The sequence below is a fragment of the Panthera uncia genome, unplaced genomic scaffold, assembly GCF_023721935.1.
Source record: "Panthera uncia isolate 11264 unplaced genomic scaffold, Puncia_PCG_1.0 HiC_scaffold_1774, whole genome shotgun sequence".
NCBI classification, from domain to species: Eukaryota; Metazoa; Chordata; class Mammalia; order Carnivora; family Felidae; genus Panthera; species Panthera uncia.
The window spans coordinates 17,858-33,887 of NW_026058442.1; the positions used below are offsets into that span (position 1 = coordinate 17,858).

General features: G+C 42.2%; 1 protein-coding gene across 2 annotated transcripts; it reads left to right on the top strand.

Annotated features, from left to right (window-relative positions):
* The first annotated feature begins 1,770 nt into the window (after positions 1–1,770).
* LOC125917376 (synaptonemal complex protein 3-like) lies at positions 1,771–12,790 on the top strand. 2 transcript variants are annotated; one of them, XM_049623590.1, is made up of 9 exons: positions 1,771–1,849; positions 4,333–4,501; positions 5,015–5,084; positions 5,238–5,272; positions 6,930–7,047; positions 8,015–8,114; positions 9,612–9,710; positions 11,561–11,665; positions 11,799–12,790. In XM_049623590.1, exons 2-9 carry the CDS (start codon positions 4,372–4,374, stop codon positions 11,850–11,852), a joined length of 711 nt encoding a protein of 236 aa, XP_049479547.1. In that variant the 5' UTR covers positions 1,771–1,849; positions 4,333–4,371; the 3' UTR covers positions 11,853–12,790. The 2 variants fall into 2 exon arrangements, with proteins under 2 accessions (XP_049479547.1, XP_049479548.1); XM_049623591.1 differs by lacking the exon at positions 9,612–9,710.
* Positions 12,791–16,030: the final 3,240 nt, after the last annotated feature.

A 16,030-nucleotide genomic window follows, 5' to 3' on the forward strand; every position in this document is an offset into this window, starting at 1 on the left:
CTCCACACCGAGTCCTCTGCGAAGCTCCTCTGAGAGCCTCGGGAGGGCAACGAACTCCCCAGCCGTGCCTGGGCAGGAGCGTCGCTGATTGGTTGGCTAGGTGCACGTGACGGGGGCGGGACCTTCGCCGAGACACGCCCCCCTGGAGGGACTGCCCAGGACCTTGGCGTCCGTGCCAAGGGTGGAGGCCAGGGCTCGGGGTTTCCCGTTCTACCGCCGAGGACGTTTCGCAGGCCATCCTCCTGGGAAATCACAAAAGGACACCGGAGTGGGCGACAGGTGCACCTTTCCTATGTGGGGGAATTTAACAATTCCTACTCCGTCTCCTCCCGGGACCCTTTCCACCCACTGCTTCCGCTTGCAGAGGAATGGCCATCCTCCTGAGTGTTCTGTGTAAACCACCCCCGTCCCTTTTCTACCGCTTTTGGTTTTGTTTGGTTTTGTGGAAGACCCGTGTGTGTATCCTTGAATATCCTTGCTTCCTGGTGCGTTGCCTGGGTATTACAACAAACTGTATCGCGTTGTGCATAGTATTCCGCCACATTCTTTCTCACCCAACATTGTGTCCTAACAGTGACTATACTATTCCGTGGAGCCACAGTGCTTTCATTTTCCCTGTGGTAGCACACACCGTTGCGGAACCACTCCTCGGTTCGTTCATCCATTTTCCTGTCCATGGACACGTGGATACTTTCCACTTTAGAGCCCTAAAAAGCAGTGATACTAGAAATATTCCAATGCCTGGCGTCCGTGCAATATGCTTTGCAGCGTCAGAAGGAGCCAAAGAGGTTAAAGCAGTTAATGACCTATTCCTAGGTCATAGGCTAGCTGAGTATTCAGTAGAACAAAATCATTTCCAACGTATGTGACTACACCAGCAGGTTGGGTTCTGATTGTTCCATATACGCACCAATACTGGGTATAATCAGATTACAATTGGCTGGGGAAGGGTGGTGGTGTGGGGAGGATGGGGATGGTGTCCGTGCTGGTGGCGTTTGCGGTGGTGGTGGCGGCGGCGGTGGCGGTGGCGGTGGCGGTGGCGGTGGTAATCCTCTTCAGCATTTCTCCCACACTAAGAAGAATGAGCTCTTTTTTATGCTCATTGGCCAATGCAATTTCCTTTCCCACCACACTTATCTATGTGGGTGTTATGACCTTTCTTCCACTGGGTAGGATGACTTGCTTACAGTTTTGTAGAGCTAGATATCAGTCTTTACAGCAGCGTTTCCCTCTGCCTTTTTATCGCAATAAAATAGAAACAATGCAAATTGTACCTGTTCAGCCATTTGTAGGTGTACAGCTCAGTGGCATTAAGTACATTCCCATTGTACAACCATCACTGCCATCCATCTCTCAACCTTTTTCATCTTTGCGGACTGAAACTCTGAACCCATGAAACACCTATTGCCCATTCCCTCCTCCTCCCACCCCCCTGGCAACCACCACTTTACTCCCTTTCTCTATGAATTTGGGTACCTCATACGTACACCATTTGTCCTTCTGTGACTAGCATATTTCACTGAGCATAATGTCTTAATTCCCCCACATTGGGAAGGTGGAGGCTTGTGCACCTGTCGCCCACTCCGGTGTCCTTTTGTGATTTCCCAGGAAGATGGCCTGCGAAACGTCCTCGGCGGTAGAACGGGAAACCCCGAGCCCTGGCCTCCACCCTTGGCGCCAACGCCAAGGTCCTGGGCAGTCCCTTCAGGGGGCGTGTCTCGGCGAAAGTCCCGCCCCCGTCACGTGCACCTAGCCAACCAATCAGCGACGCTCCTGCCCAGGCCCGGCTGGCTAGCTCGTCGCCATCGCGAGGCCCTCAGAGGAGCTTCGCAGAGGACTCCGTGTGGAGGTTGCTGTGCCTGTGGAGGGGTGGAGGGAGGGACAGAGAGACAGAGGATGAGGGTGGGGCATAGGGAAGACCCTCAGGGAGGCCAGGCGGGTGGGGAGGTGGACCCGGTAGCCCTGTCTTGCCATGGGAGGTGGCGGGGGGGGTGTCTTCTCAGCCATGAGGGGACCAGGGTGTGGGGCGGCAGCGGCTTGGCTGACCTCTGTGGTGATGTTCCCATGGCGTCCACTGGAGCTGTGACAGGACAGGACAGGACAGGACAGTAGAAGACAGGACGAGGCTCCCAAGGGTCCTGCGGGGTGGCATCAGCTGGGCTGACCTCTGGGGTGATGTCCCTACGGAGACCTCTGGGCTGTGACAGGCCACGACAGGACAGGACAGGTCGAGGCCCCCGAGGGCAATGTGGGATGGTGGCGGCTGGACTGACCTCTGAGGTGATGTCTCCGTGGACTCCTCTGTGGCTCTGACAGGACAGGAGAGGACAGGACAGGAGAGGACTGGGTAGGATGAGACCCTAAGGACAGTGGGGTGGTGGCAGCTGGGCTGACCTCTGAGGTGGTGTCCCCACGGAGTCCTCTGGGGCTCCACAGGACATGATAGGACAGGAGAGGAAGACATGAGAACGAGGTCCCCGAGGTCAGTGTGGGGTGGCAGGGGCTGAGCTGACCTCTCAGGTGATGTCCCCACGGAGTCCTCTGGCATTCCAACAAGACAGGACAGGACAAGATGAGTACAAGGCCCCAGACGGCACTGTGGGATGGCTGTGTCTGGGCTGACCTCTGAGTTGGTTTCCCCATGGAGTCCTCCGGTCTCTGACAGGACATGACAGGACAGGAAGAGGACGGGGCCCCCGAGGGCAGGGTGGGGTGGCAGTGGCTGGGCTGACCTCTGAGGTGATGTCTCCAGGGAGTCCTCTGGTCTCTGACAGGACATGACAGGATAGGGGGAGGATGAGGCCCCCGAGGGCAGTGTCTCACGGTGGTGGTGCCTGGGCTGACCTCTGAGTTGGTGTCCCCATGGAATCCTCGGGGCTCCAAGAGAACAGCACAGGGCAGGACGAGACCCTGAGGGCAGTGGGGTGGCGGTGGCTGGGCTGACCTCTGAAGTGATGTCCCCACGGAGTCCTCCGGGGCTCCCAGAGAACAGGACAGGACAGGTTGAGACCCCGAGGGCAGTGGGTGATGGTGGCTGGGCTGACCTCTGAGGTGATGTCCACGGAGTCCTCCGGGGCCCCAAGAGAACAGGGCAGGGCAGGACGAGACCCCGAAGGCATGTGGCATGGTGGTGCCTGGGCCGAATTCTGAGGGGTGTCCCCATGGAGTCCTCTGGGGCTCCAAGAGAACAGGACAGGACAGGTTGAGAACCCGAGGGCAGTGGGGTGGCGGTGGCTGGGCCGACCTCTGAGGTGATGTCCCCACGGAGTCCTCCAGGGCTCCGATAGGACAGAACAGGACAGGTCAAGGTCCCTAAGAGCAGTGTATAGAGGTGGCAGCTCTATGGACCTCTGCATGATATCCCCACAGATATCCCACTGGGACTCCCACTGGACAGGACAGGACAGGACATGGCCCGCGAGAGCAGTGAGTAGAGGCGGCAGCTGGGCTGACCTCTGCGGTGATGTTCCCATGGAGTCCTTTGGGTTTCCAATAGGACAGGACAGGACAAGACAAGGCCCCCGAGGGCAGTGCATGGTGGCAGCGGCTGTACTGACCTCTATGGTGATGTCCCCACGGAGTCCTACAGGAATCCGACAGGACAATACAGGATGAGAACAGGTTAGGATAGGATGAGGTCAAGGCCCGCAAGGACAGTAGGGGGTGGCGGCAGCTGAGCTGACCTCTGAAGTGATGTCCCCACGGATTCCTCCGGGGCTCCGAGAGGACACGACAGGACAGGACAAGGACAGGACAGGATGAGGCTCTCGAGGGCAGGGCTGGCAGGGTCCGCAGGATGGGAAGCGAGCCCGACGTTCCCCTCTTCAGGACAGGGCCACACCTGGTGAGGAGGCGGCATCTGCGTCTGTCCCTCCTGCCCAACCGCTTGCCCTGCAGGACTGCTTGGTTGTCCTGGGGTCCAGATGGCATGTCGAGGAGACCCCTGACCTGACTGTCCCTGGACAGGTGCAGAACGGTTTCTTCCCCATCCATTTGGAGGGGACACTTCTTTTGGTCACGGCCAAGTTTGGGCCTCCAGACCAGCACGTTGTCCCTTGGGGACCGAGAGCAGGGGACAGCCGCTGTGCCAACATAGGGGCAAGAATCTGGCAGAGGGTCCTGACACTCAGGTGTCCTGGGGCAGGTCGCAGCCAGGGAGAGGGGGTCACAGCCACGGGGGGCAGGGGTCTGCTGTCACCATCGTCTTTGTCCCCTCCTAGCCCAACGAGAGACAACGAGGACGCGCATGCTCTGATCTGCGCAGAGGACCCTTGCCTGGCATCGCTCATTGACCATGTCCCCATTTCTTTCACGCGTGTTTGCACTCACAAGGTGCAGGAGAGCTGTCTGTACCTGAGAAGACACCTTGGGATGGCGCCACCTCGGAGGAAGCGCCTGAGGAGAGCTGCGAAGGCCCCGGTGGAGGCTCCGGGTATGGCAGCCAATGACTTTCGGGGACAAGAGAGAAGAGACCTGAGTGGGACAGAGGCTGTTCCTGAAGGTACACTCTATCTGACACCTTTGCAGATGCAGCGCCTGTAGATACCACCCGCGGGGCAGGTCGCTGCTTCTGAGTCCTTGGCATTGTAAGCAGTAAAACACGTGTGTGTGTGTGTGTGTGTGTGTGTGTGTGTGTGTGTGTAAAGCGGTTTCATGTACCGGACGTTGCCCACTCGATCCTCCCATCCCAGACCAGGATTACAGAAGCTTAGATAGCAGCACTTCTGCTCGCTCGCAGTTGCTCTTTCCGGAATGTCTCACACGTGCCGGGTGGTGTAGTCTGACCTTAACCCTGAAAGGTTTGCAACACTGTCTCCAGAGCATGGTCCTCATCCCCCATCCAGTTTCATCTGACCCTGTGCATACGTGCTTCCTTCCTTTCATATGTCTGCCGTAAAGACTTTTGCTTGCAAGAGGCCTAAAACACTCCACACGGCGAGGCTACCGCCCCCTGAAAACTGATCAGAATACCATACTTCCTTTTAAAATGCTTTCCACTTTTATTTCAATGCAGGAAACAATCCAATACCGGATAAGCCCGGGGAGAGCAGTCCTTCTGCAGGAACATTTGAGACAGATGTGGGGTAATGTCTTCATAGTGTTATCACCTGCCAGCTCTAGGCAACATGGCTCATACAATTATTCTCCATAAAATCCTAGAATGACACATTTCCTCCAAAGCAAATATGATCTTTGCTTATCCTTACTCAATAATGTTCCATGTAACTTCTTCACAGGAATGAAGTACAGAAGATGCTGGAAAGGCTTGGAGGTATGTTTAAGTGATATTTGCAGTCAAAACAATTGTTTAATCCATACAACTTTTATAAATGGGAATGTTAGTGAGTGGATTCCAAGACTGGTTTTAATGCCTTGTTCTAGTATAGAGCACTTTATACCAGTATTTATAGTGTGATTCAACTTTGTAAGTTTCTTTACTGACCTTTTGAATTGTTGATGTGGAAAACTGAAAACGGTACTAACAGTCGTGAGGTAAGAATGATGCCATTATTTTATGCACGTGTACACTTAATGTACTGTGTAAGAGTGTGTGAGAAAAGTTTATACTGCCTTTTGTGTGCACAGCTTAGGTGATGTATCAACGTGTATTGCCAATTTTAAATTTTCTTAATTTTGCTACCTTTCATAACTTTCCAGTGTGCTTCCCTTTGGAGTAGCAGCACAAATCGAATCCTCTAATATAACTCTTTATTTTTATTTTTCATTAACAAACTGTGTAGCTGCAAAGTAAAGAACTCTGCTAGCTAGTGAGAAGTGTCTAATCATATCCAAACTCCTAAATTTTATGTTGTTCTGTCAGATGTCACTTACACCATCTGCACTATAGGACAGTACACTTAGCAGAGTCTGAGTCAATATGTGGCTCTCCATAGAGATCATCCTTACAGGCAAGTATCTTTTGAAGGCTTTGCTCTATTTGGTGGTGACAAAGTGCTTGCTTTGTGAGGTGTCTAATAAACTTCTTATTATAGATGGATTCTGGGTGTATAAAATATTTTTATTGTAGTGCAGATCCTTCATGACTACTGAAAAATAACTACGGACTGTAGATCCATAAAGTCAAATCATATGCTCTGCAAAGCGTTATTTGAAGTATTCAGATTCTGTGAAATGCAGCACTTATGGATGAAAGTGTTATATAAAAAGCTCCATGAAAATATTTTTTTAAATGTTTTTGAATTCATTTATTTAAACTAGAATTTTACACCCACGGCCTTTGTCTCTGTTAGTAAAATGCAGTTAAAAGCATCACTCACTAGATTGCTTGAAAAATAATTTTTTAATGTGCGATATAATTATTTTTATCCTTTTTGAGGGTCATTTTTAGGAAAATACTTTCGTGCTTTTTATATAATGCATTCTAATGGTAACCCATCCAAATGTATCCCTTGAGTTGGAGGACATTTACCCATGTAAACGTGTCCCTTGAGTTGGAGGATATTTTATAAGTTTAGAAAAATGTGCGTGTTAGCAAATTTTCAGAAGGAAATTAAAGTCTGTCTTCGAGATTCTTTATACACATTTTGATAATGAAAAATATATTGATTATTAAGCCCTTTTCATTATCTCTAAACTAAAAGGTGACCTGCAGTTAGAAAAATTAGAATTGGGATACTAACACTGGAAAGATTTTACAGAAAATAGTGAGCAAATCTTGCTTTTTGAAATGATGCCTGAATTATAAATTTTATTTTACTTACTTTGTTTTTTGAAGTGTAATTGACATACGACATTATGTTAGTTCCAGGTATACAACATAGTGATTGGACATTTATGATGTCTGTATTATAAATTGTAAATGTACTTTGCACATCGCCAAGGCAACATTTACCTGTACTGATCTGAATATATGAAAACGAAATAACTTTCAACATTTAAATTTCAGTGAATATCTATTTTCCATACAGTTGACATTAAACAGGCTCTTCTCACAAAGAGAAAAATGTTCGAAATGGGTACAAAAGCTTCTATCAAAACCACTAACGAAACAATTGAGCATGTTTGGAAACTACAACAAGAACAAAGGTGAAGTTGTTGGAGTGTTTTTGTTTTTGTTTTTGTTTTTGAGTCACGATGACATTTGTATCATTTCTTCGTATTCATTGGCGCAAATAACCTAAGACAAATTCTATTATATTGAATTTTCCAGCGAAAAACATATTTTGCTTGTTTTTTTTTTCTAAGCAGATAAATTCCTTAGTTCTGTAACCTCACTCCTTAACAGATTCTGAGATGTATTTCCTAGAAGCCAATAAAAATGACCTTTCTTCCCTTTCAAATAACAATTGAGTTTTCTTCCTATAACATTAATTTATATTCATTCTAGGCCTACACTAGCTGAACTTCAGGTAAATGTCTTAAACCATTATTCTTGTGATAGTTAACTGTATTCAGTTATGTAGAAAAGGTTAATCTTATATTGTAAATAATTTGCATATTTTAGGTAAATTGTGTTCACCGTTCTTTAAAAAAAAAAAAAAAAAACATTGTTCGGGGGATATATTTAAGTGAAATATTCCTGTTTGGAAATCTTCTATGATAAATGGATATAATATCCTCATTGAATGAATCTACTTATCGTATCAGAACATATATGCTATTCAGTAAGAAGAAATGAAAAGTAAACTGCTTTTAGATAAAATGAATTTTTCTGGAAAACTGATAGTACAGTAAATCCTCATTAGCTTTTAAGAGGTAAGGCAATTTGACAGTAAATTTCATATATTAAAAATAAAAAAAAATAAAAAAAAAAGAGGTAAGGCATGTGAGATAGCTTTTATGTTGGTCAGTTAGGAACAATACTTTTGGAATAAGAGTAAATTGTTCATGTCACCTTTCTGCTTCCCATGAGACTGCTATTTCAGCTGCTGTTATGCTATTACTGCCTTCTCCTTTTGTAGTGTAAATTGTGTCAAATCAATTTTGTTTTGAATACGGTTAATTCTTTCATGTCTTTATGAATTATGACAGTGCTCATTATTATGTTTTACAGGCAGAATCTTCATCTCAAATATTCTCAGCAGTTTCTGACTTTGTTTCGGGAGTGGAATGTAGACATGCAGAAAGCCCAGAAACAACAAGAAAAACTAGCCGTTGGTATCAGCTTTGGCTTTAAAATTGATTTATTTATTGTATCAAAGTCTCAAGTAGCGATAGGTCATGCAAAAACACAGGAGAGAATGTAGGGACCATGAGCCCAGACGGGTAAAGGTGGGTAGAAGATGTAGCGGTGGGAGACTGAATGTCCTCTCTGAATTGCTTCTGTCTATTTAGGGATACAGGAAGGCCACCAGTTAAGAGTTAGAGTGGTGGAGGAGGTGTTGCCTCTCGGGAGCAGAGAAGAAGTCCTGGAACTGTTTCCTGAGAGCAGGCCAGTGAATGGACTAGGGAAATGCCATTGCCAAGCAGCATTATGGTCTAACTTAGGTTGGTGTCATAGTGACCATGAATTTAAAGTGAGACCACATTGCATGGTTGTGGCAGAGCAGCTGGAGAGTTGGATTTTCCAGGGTTGGGGTTTAGCCACGCAAATTGGCGGAGTGAAAAGGGGGTAAGGTACATGTGCGAGGGCATAGGTATAATGATTGACCATGGCATTTAGGCCAGGAAGGAGGAAAAGGAAGAATATGAGGGTGGGGATCAGGGGCAATGAAAAGTCATAGGATCCATGGGATGTTAATCCTGAAAGAGTGTTGGACTATAGTAAGAAAGGGAGAGAACTACAAACAGGGAGGTAGAGGTTGAATATTGGGGGAAAAAATGGAGAACCAGTATAGTATAGTGGTCCAGAGCCTGGACTCTGGAGCCAGTTTTTGGGATCCAATCCTGGTTGACCAGTACTAGCTGTGAAATCAGCCACAAATTGTTTATCCCTGTGCCTCACCCAGGTTCCTCACCTATTATGGAAGGAGACATAATAAAAGCACCTGCCTCATAGAGTTGTTTTGAGGATTAAGTGAGATCATATATAATGTTTATTTAAAATGGTTCAGAATAGTACCTGACACACAGCTCCTATATAAGTTTTTTCTCTTATTAATATAATGTAGATGTTGCAGTTATTGGGAATGACAGAATCCAGGGTGTGACTATGTAAGTGAGCGACTGAAGTAGGGAAGAGGACAAAATTGTTGTTGGAGATCAGGTCAAGGAGCGGAAAGGCTGGGATCATCTGTGTGCATACTGAAATGACCAAGAATTAATACATGTTTTGAACGTTGTTAAGAAAAGAATATTCCCTCTGTAACTACTGTTAGGAAGGATCAGTGTATAGATTTTTGACTACTTGTAGTAAACACATTCTTGGAAGGGTCATTTGTGGGTTTTGAAATCAAGAGTTAAAACCTGTTTTCCATATTGGCAAGAAAAAAAATTTCCTACTTAATGACTACTAGGTAGGATCATCGTATTGTTTTTGTGTATTAGTGGTGAACACAGTTATCTAAACTCGGTCATAAAGGTTGTTACAACAGGAAATGTTAACAAGTATTGATTTAAAGAATATTCCTTTTAAACATGATGTATGATTATGTTTCTCTAAATATTAAATGTCACCCACATTTTATCATCCTTTTCTTTTATATTTGTAGAGTATGTTTCAAGAGCAACGAAAAGTTCTTCAACAAGCTAGAGTTGTTCAGAAACAGAGACTGCAAAAAATTAAAAATTTATATGTGCAATTCTTAGAGGTATTTGGCAACATAATACATTCTTATAAAACATAACATGTGTACAAAAGTAGGAGATAGTTTGTTTCTTTCTGAATCTATGTGGGGGGAAAAACCCAGTTAGGTTGTACATCTGAACCGTTAACCATTTTCCATTTGGAGTTCGTTGCTCTGTATTTAACATAATTGGTAAATGTGTTTTGATTTTGGGGATTAATTAATACTTTTGTGGGAGTCATTTAAAACAGGGAACTGTAAGCTGGGGATTTTACCTAGAAATACATGTATCGTGTAGAAAAGTGGTACTTTATCAACACTTTAATCATAATTTTTTGTGCAACAATCAGTTCGGAGGAGATCAGCAATAAATATATAGTGGAAACTAAGAAGTCTATAAGTCACTTCTACATGCCTTTTACTTGTATTGAAGGTTTCTGTTAAATATGAGTAGGCAGCGGTAATTGATGAATACTGCTTTTATTTCCAAATGTGTTACGTGTTTTGTGGCATAGTTGCTTTTGGAATATTAATGATTAATAATGACTTTATATGCAAACTTAAAATCATAAGAGAAGGTCTAAATACAATATAACAGGATGAAAAAGCCACAGGAGGACCAAACGTTTGTGAATTGAGAATGATCTGCTGTGATATTTGCACATTGACCAACTGTCCTCAGTGACACAGTCCTCTTCTTCATGCAGATATATACTTATTTAGGAGGCAGTAGAATCCTGCACATTCCTCTTCTTTTTTCTTGGTGTGTGTTGGGCGGAGGGGAGGTGTCCTTTACTTCTGCAACGGTACCTTAGTATCTTTCTTCGAATTCCAACTGCTGCTCCCTAGTTCAGGATTTCATCATTCCTTGCTTATGCTACTAAACCCTCAATCTGAGTTCTCTTTTCCAGTCCATCCCTCACCATTCTGCAATATGATCTTCCAAAGCATAGACCTTCCCTCCTGAGAACCTGTCGTTAGCTTCCCATTTTAGGCCCTCAGGTATTCAAAGTCTGTGCCCCGCTTCCCCCATAACAAGGCTCCCTTTGTAGTTTTATACTTAACGTTCATTCTTTCCTCCCACCCCTCCAGATTGGTTGCTTTCTCTGAACTAACGCACCATTACTTCCTTGTTTCTAGAATACTTTCAATTGCCTCTTCCGTTTACCTACTGAAATCTTATTCTTTTGCCAACTAAATCAGAATCAATCTTATTTTCCACTACATAGTCACAGCAAGTTGTGTTACCTTAATTGTTATAAAGTTTTTGTGTTGTTTTTATTTACATGTTTTTTTGTTCTCACTGGAATAAGGAAGGAAGAGATCGTGTATTCATTTTTAAATTCCCCCACAGCACTTTTTATGTAGGCTGTAGTAGATCACTATTTGTTGGGTGAATAGTGAAGATTTAGAACATGTTTGTTTTTCATAACTTAAAGAGGTCGTGTCACAGATCATTTTATTCCCTCCAGTGTAATCATGCTACATTGATTATGAGTCATTATAAATGCACCGTTACATGGTGTCTAGAAAGCTTATTAGAGAGTTTTAAAATGATGGCATCTCATTCAGTGGGACTGTCAGTCTTTTTCTTTTTTTCCCTCCACCTTGACCTTAACTGTTTAGTAACCCATTGTTTTGAGCCTACTACTGTTGTGCCTCTATACTAATAATATTTGACTCAAACACAACATTTAAAAAATTTCTTAGGTGGGTATTTTGGTCTCCATGTATTAGGTATAATATCTTACTTGGAATAAATAACGGGCATCCTTTGCATATTAAGAGATGTTAGTTTTGAAATTTGCTTTTACATGTTTAGTGCGTGAGATGAAAAGTGGTGGTTTATAACTAAACTAGGCTTTTTGTTTTAGAGTATGCAGGACTTAGAGAAGGACCATGAACATCTTCTTACTGATGAACAAAGTGAAGTTAGAGAAGAAATGACCAAATTGCAAAACAAAATTATGATGGAAGTTGTAAGTATTTAGTGCATATTTAATATTAAGAACTAACAAGGGATGTGAGCATTGGGGTATTTTGTTTGCTGAAGTGTATATAACAATGACCTGAATAGCATGTAAATGTTTAATATTTCCTTCCTTGAAACAGCAACAGCAAGAGCTGGCAATTGTTCAAAAGTCTCTTCAATCCCTGTTATTCTGATGACTTTGAAGAAAGAACTTGAACCTAAGTGCTATGATAGAAGCATAACATTAGCTACACTGAACCACATTGCGGTAGTTTAAAAATTGTAGTTGAAATCAGTACATCTTGTTTACCATAGCTTGCTTGTTTAGTGCAAGAATCTTTTCCTGCTAAAACCCCAAGCCCTAAACAGTTATGTGGGTAGCAGCAATTCCACAATTATATGTATTAAGCTTTCAGCCCTTTGTTAGTAATGATGACTTTGTGTACTTAACACTGTCAATTAACTTTTAGCAACAGGATGATTTAATTTGAGGCTTGGCCTCCGTGGATCTGTATCAGTCCCAAAAGGTTCAGAGCACACATACAGAAAGAAGGTTACTTTGCTTTTCCTAAAGGAAAAATAAAATTAAAGGGTATAAAATCTATCTTACCCATGTGCCCGCTTGTATTTTACTCATTAGTTTACAGAGCCAATTCTAATAAATATGATTTCAGAAAATATACTCTACTGCCTTATAAAAATTATTAAAAGCAAACATAAGATTGTGGGGTTTTTTTTGGAATAAATTAAACTGCCTAAAATCATTGGGAGTACAGAACTAGATACATAAGTATCAGTGCTGAGACATGGGTTTGTGAAAATGTCATTTCCACAAAGACACCAAAATGTCATTTAATTGGTGTTGGTTCACTATTAAATGACACTTGCCCTTAGCATTGATTGAAAGTATTTCATTAATATGTACATATACCTAATGACTTATGGTTTAAGTATTTCACATCTCTCTTTAAAGATAAATTACCTATAGTGCCTTGTTTTCAAGTTTAATGTTCATTGAGTATGTGGAACGTTGATTTTATATTTGAGAACTAATAACTTGAATAATTCTTATACCTTTCTTTTTGTAATGGGCATTTTCTTTTTACATTTAATAACATAACACCATCTTCGTTTGGGCACGTTATTTAATAAACATGACATTGTTTCAGAATATATTTGGAATAAGTCAGTTAAATGTGTTTTTTTCTGAGTTCCTGAAGTTGCTCTCATGAATCATTCAAAATAAAGCATTTCCATTCAGAGGAGAGGATTTATTTTCTCCTGTCTTTCTGCATTTTTTAACGTTAATCCTGACCCCTGTATACCACCCTTCTGTTTGTTTTAAGGCTTTCCAAGTTTTAAAAAAATAAGCCCATATGGAATCTCTTTTTCTAACTGCAACAACGTATACAGGAATGAATGAGTCCTCCACCATTATCCAGTATTTGACATTATGGGGAGAATTTAATTGCTCAGCTTCACATGTTTGTAAAGAACTTTCCTGTTAAGCCAAAGCATGTGTTGGTATATGCGTCTGAAGTTCTGTTCCAAACTTCTAAGAAGGTCCTGATTTGGGAAGTTTTCCAGTAACTACAGAGGCACAAGTAAGTACTCCAAAGGTCCCCGTGAAAGTTCTAATATTCATACTAAGCCATCTAATTTTATGTGAGAGTGCACAGACGATAATCAGTACATAATGTACTTAGTGATCAAACAGTTGACATTTATTTCCATCCCCTGGCAACCTCAAATGAGTAAATACGTACTTGAAGCAACTTTGGCTGATATTCTAAGGGGAAGAAATATTTTGCCGTTATAACTATTTATGTATTTATACATAATTTGCCATTATATATCATCTGTGTGCATATTACAATTATATATATGTTCTAAACAGTTTTAGGTTCACAGCAAAATGGGGCAGAAGGTACAGAGATTTCTCATATACTCCCTGCCCCCACACACCCACAGCGACAAACTTAATCATTGACACATCGATATTACCCATAGTCCGTGGGTTACATTTAGGTTCACTCTTGTGTTACTTTTTTCTTTCTCTTGGTGAACAGTTTTCTTACATGTCACCTGTGCTTTAGCCATTGTTTTATTTTTCATAAAAGGGAACATTTAATGTCCACTTTTTTGTGGCAGTGAAATTTTAACTCAGAATATCAGGAAAGTCACCCTAAAGCAAATGTAAAAATTCATTTTTTTCTCCCCAAAAACGGTAGGACAGGTTTCTTTTACTAAATACAAATTTCAGGAAATTGCAGCCAGCGTTTTTATTAAAAAAAAAAAGTTTTATTTTTTTTTATTTGAGGATAGTTGACACTCAATGTTACATTAGTTTGGGGTGTAGAATATAGTGATTCAACATCTCTATATGTTATGCTATGCTCACCACAAGTGTAGCTACCACGTGTCACCATACAATGCTATTGTAGTATCATTGACTGTATTCCCTATGCTGTATCTTTTATCCCCTTCACTTATTCATTCCGTAAATGGAAGCCATATCTCCCACTCTCCCTCACCCATTTTGTCCACCCATCACCCCCCCCAAAATGTCAGTTTATTCTCTGTATTTATAGGTCTGATTCTGCTTTTTGTTTGTTCATTTATTCATTTGTTTTGTATTTTAGATTCCAGATGTAAGTTAAATCCTAGGGAATCTGTCTTTCTCAATCGGACTTATTTCACTTAGCTTAATACCCTCTAGGCCCATTCACGTTATTGCAAGTGGCAAGATCTCATTCTTTTTTTTACAGTTGCATAATATTCCATTGCCTATATATACCACATCTTCTTTATTCATTCATTCATTTACCGATGGACACGGGTTGCTTCCGTATCTTGGCCATTGTAAATAATGCTGCAATAAACGTAGGGGTGCATATATGTTTTCAAATTAGCATTTTCTTTTTCTTTGGGTAAATACCCAGTAGAATTCTAGTTGGTAGACGAATGCACATATTCCCTTTTCTTCCATAGTAACTAGAGACCTTCTTTGAAAAGTAGCTGATATCAAGAAGTCACTTCCTCTAATACTGTTTGGCTCAACAATTACAGTATTACAAGCATGCACTTATGCAGTATCATGATTTAACATTTCAATCTATAGCAATCAAAGTATGCATCACCCTTTGTAGCAATCAGAGTAAGCATGGCTAAAATTATTCATGTCCAGGATTTTTTTTCTAATCCTTCAAAATGGGATTTTTCAGAGACAGAGAGATTACTCTTTTGACTACAGTGGTTCACTTTCCTATCTTCAAGATTGAAATGTGTTTTGTTTTGGTGCGGGGGAGTGTTTCTGATTAATGTACAGATTGCTACCTGTGAACTTAAATGTTGACAATTACAGTGGGGATGTCTTCTCTTCTCCTACAGCTTCTAATCACTCAGTTTGTGAACCTGATCAGATGTTTGATGATATGATGTCTTGAAGACATTAAAATGAAAGTGTCTTGAAATTTTCAGGCAGGAAGCACCAAACATGTCATGGAGGAAACGATGCAGTAACCATTAGAAGGATGGTTGCTGCATCGTTTGATATATATATATATATATATATATATATATATATATATATAAATTCTTATTTGTCTTTCCTGGAGCAGGAGCTGTTTGCCTACTTATCTCAAAAATCAAATGATACCCTAAAATTTTTGGCTGAAAATATTATTTTAATTTTTTTAAAATTTGAGAGAGAGAAAGAGAGGGAGAGAGAGATCAGGAGGGGCAGAGAGAGAGAGAGAGAGAGACAGAGGATCCGAAGTGGCCTCTACACTGACAGCAGCGAGCCCGATGTGGGGCTCGAACCCACGAACCATGAGATCATGACCCGAGCCAAAGTCAGATGCTCAACCAACTGAGCCACCCAGGTGCCCCCAAAATATTACATTTTAGAGTACTTCCTGTACGTTATATTTGAACCTCGTTGGAGTTGTATGAAATAGGCAACACATTTCACAATTACAGAAACTGAGTCACAAGAGGTAAAAGGCTAGGATGAAACGTTAAAGCTTGAAAGTCTCGGAACCCAGGTGGAAGTTCTGTGGCTTCGTTTTACAGCTGAAGAAACTGAGGAAAATGAGGGTAAGTGACTTACTGAAGGTCACTTAACAGTTATGTGTAGCCATATTTCAATTCTACCAAACCATGTGATTCCAGAGCCTGTGTGTTTATTAATCTGTAAGCAGAATCAATACTAATAAATGACGGTAAAGGTGTTTGAAAATTGGAGAATTATTAAGTAGCAAATATGTAATAATAGAAGTAAAATCTTAAGTGTTTGGGCCCAGTGAAGCTCTAGCTCCAGATTAAAAAAAAAAAATTCTCTTAACAAACACTAGAATACCCTTGTCGTTAA

Excerpts from the sequence above, each read along its gene's own strand:
- LOC125917376 (XM_049623590.1), top strand. The coding sequence starts at position 4,372 with ATGGCGCCACCTCGGAGGAAGCGCCTGAGGAGAGCTGCGAAGGCCCCG. Across the intron at positions 7,048-8,014 it reads AAACTACAACAAGAACAAAG|GCAGAATCTTCATCTCAAAT; the intron begins GTGAAGTTGTTG and ends TATGTTTTACAG. Across the intron at positions 8,115-9,611 it reads AACAACAAGAAAAACTAGCC|AGTATGTTTCAAGAGCAACG; the intron begins GTTGGTATCAGC and ends TTATATTTGTAG.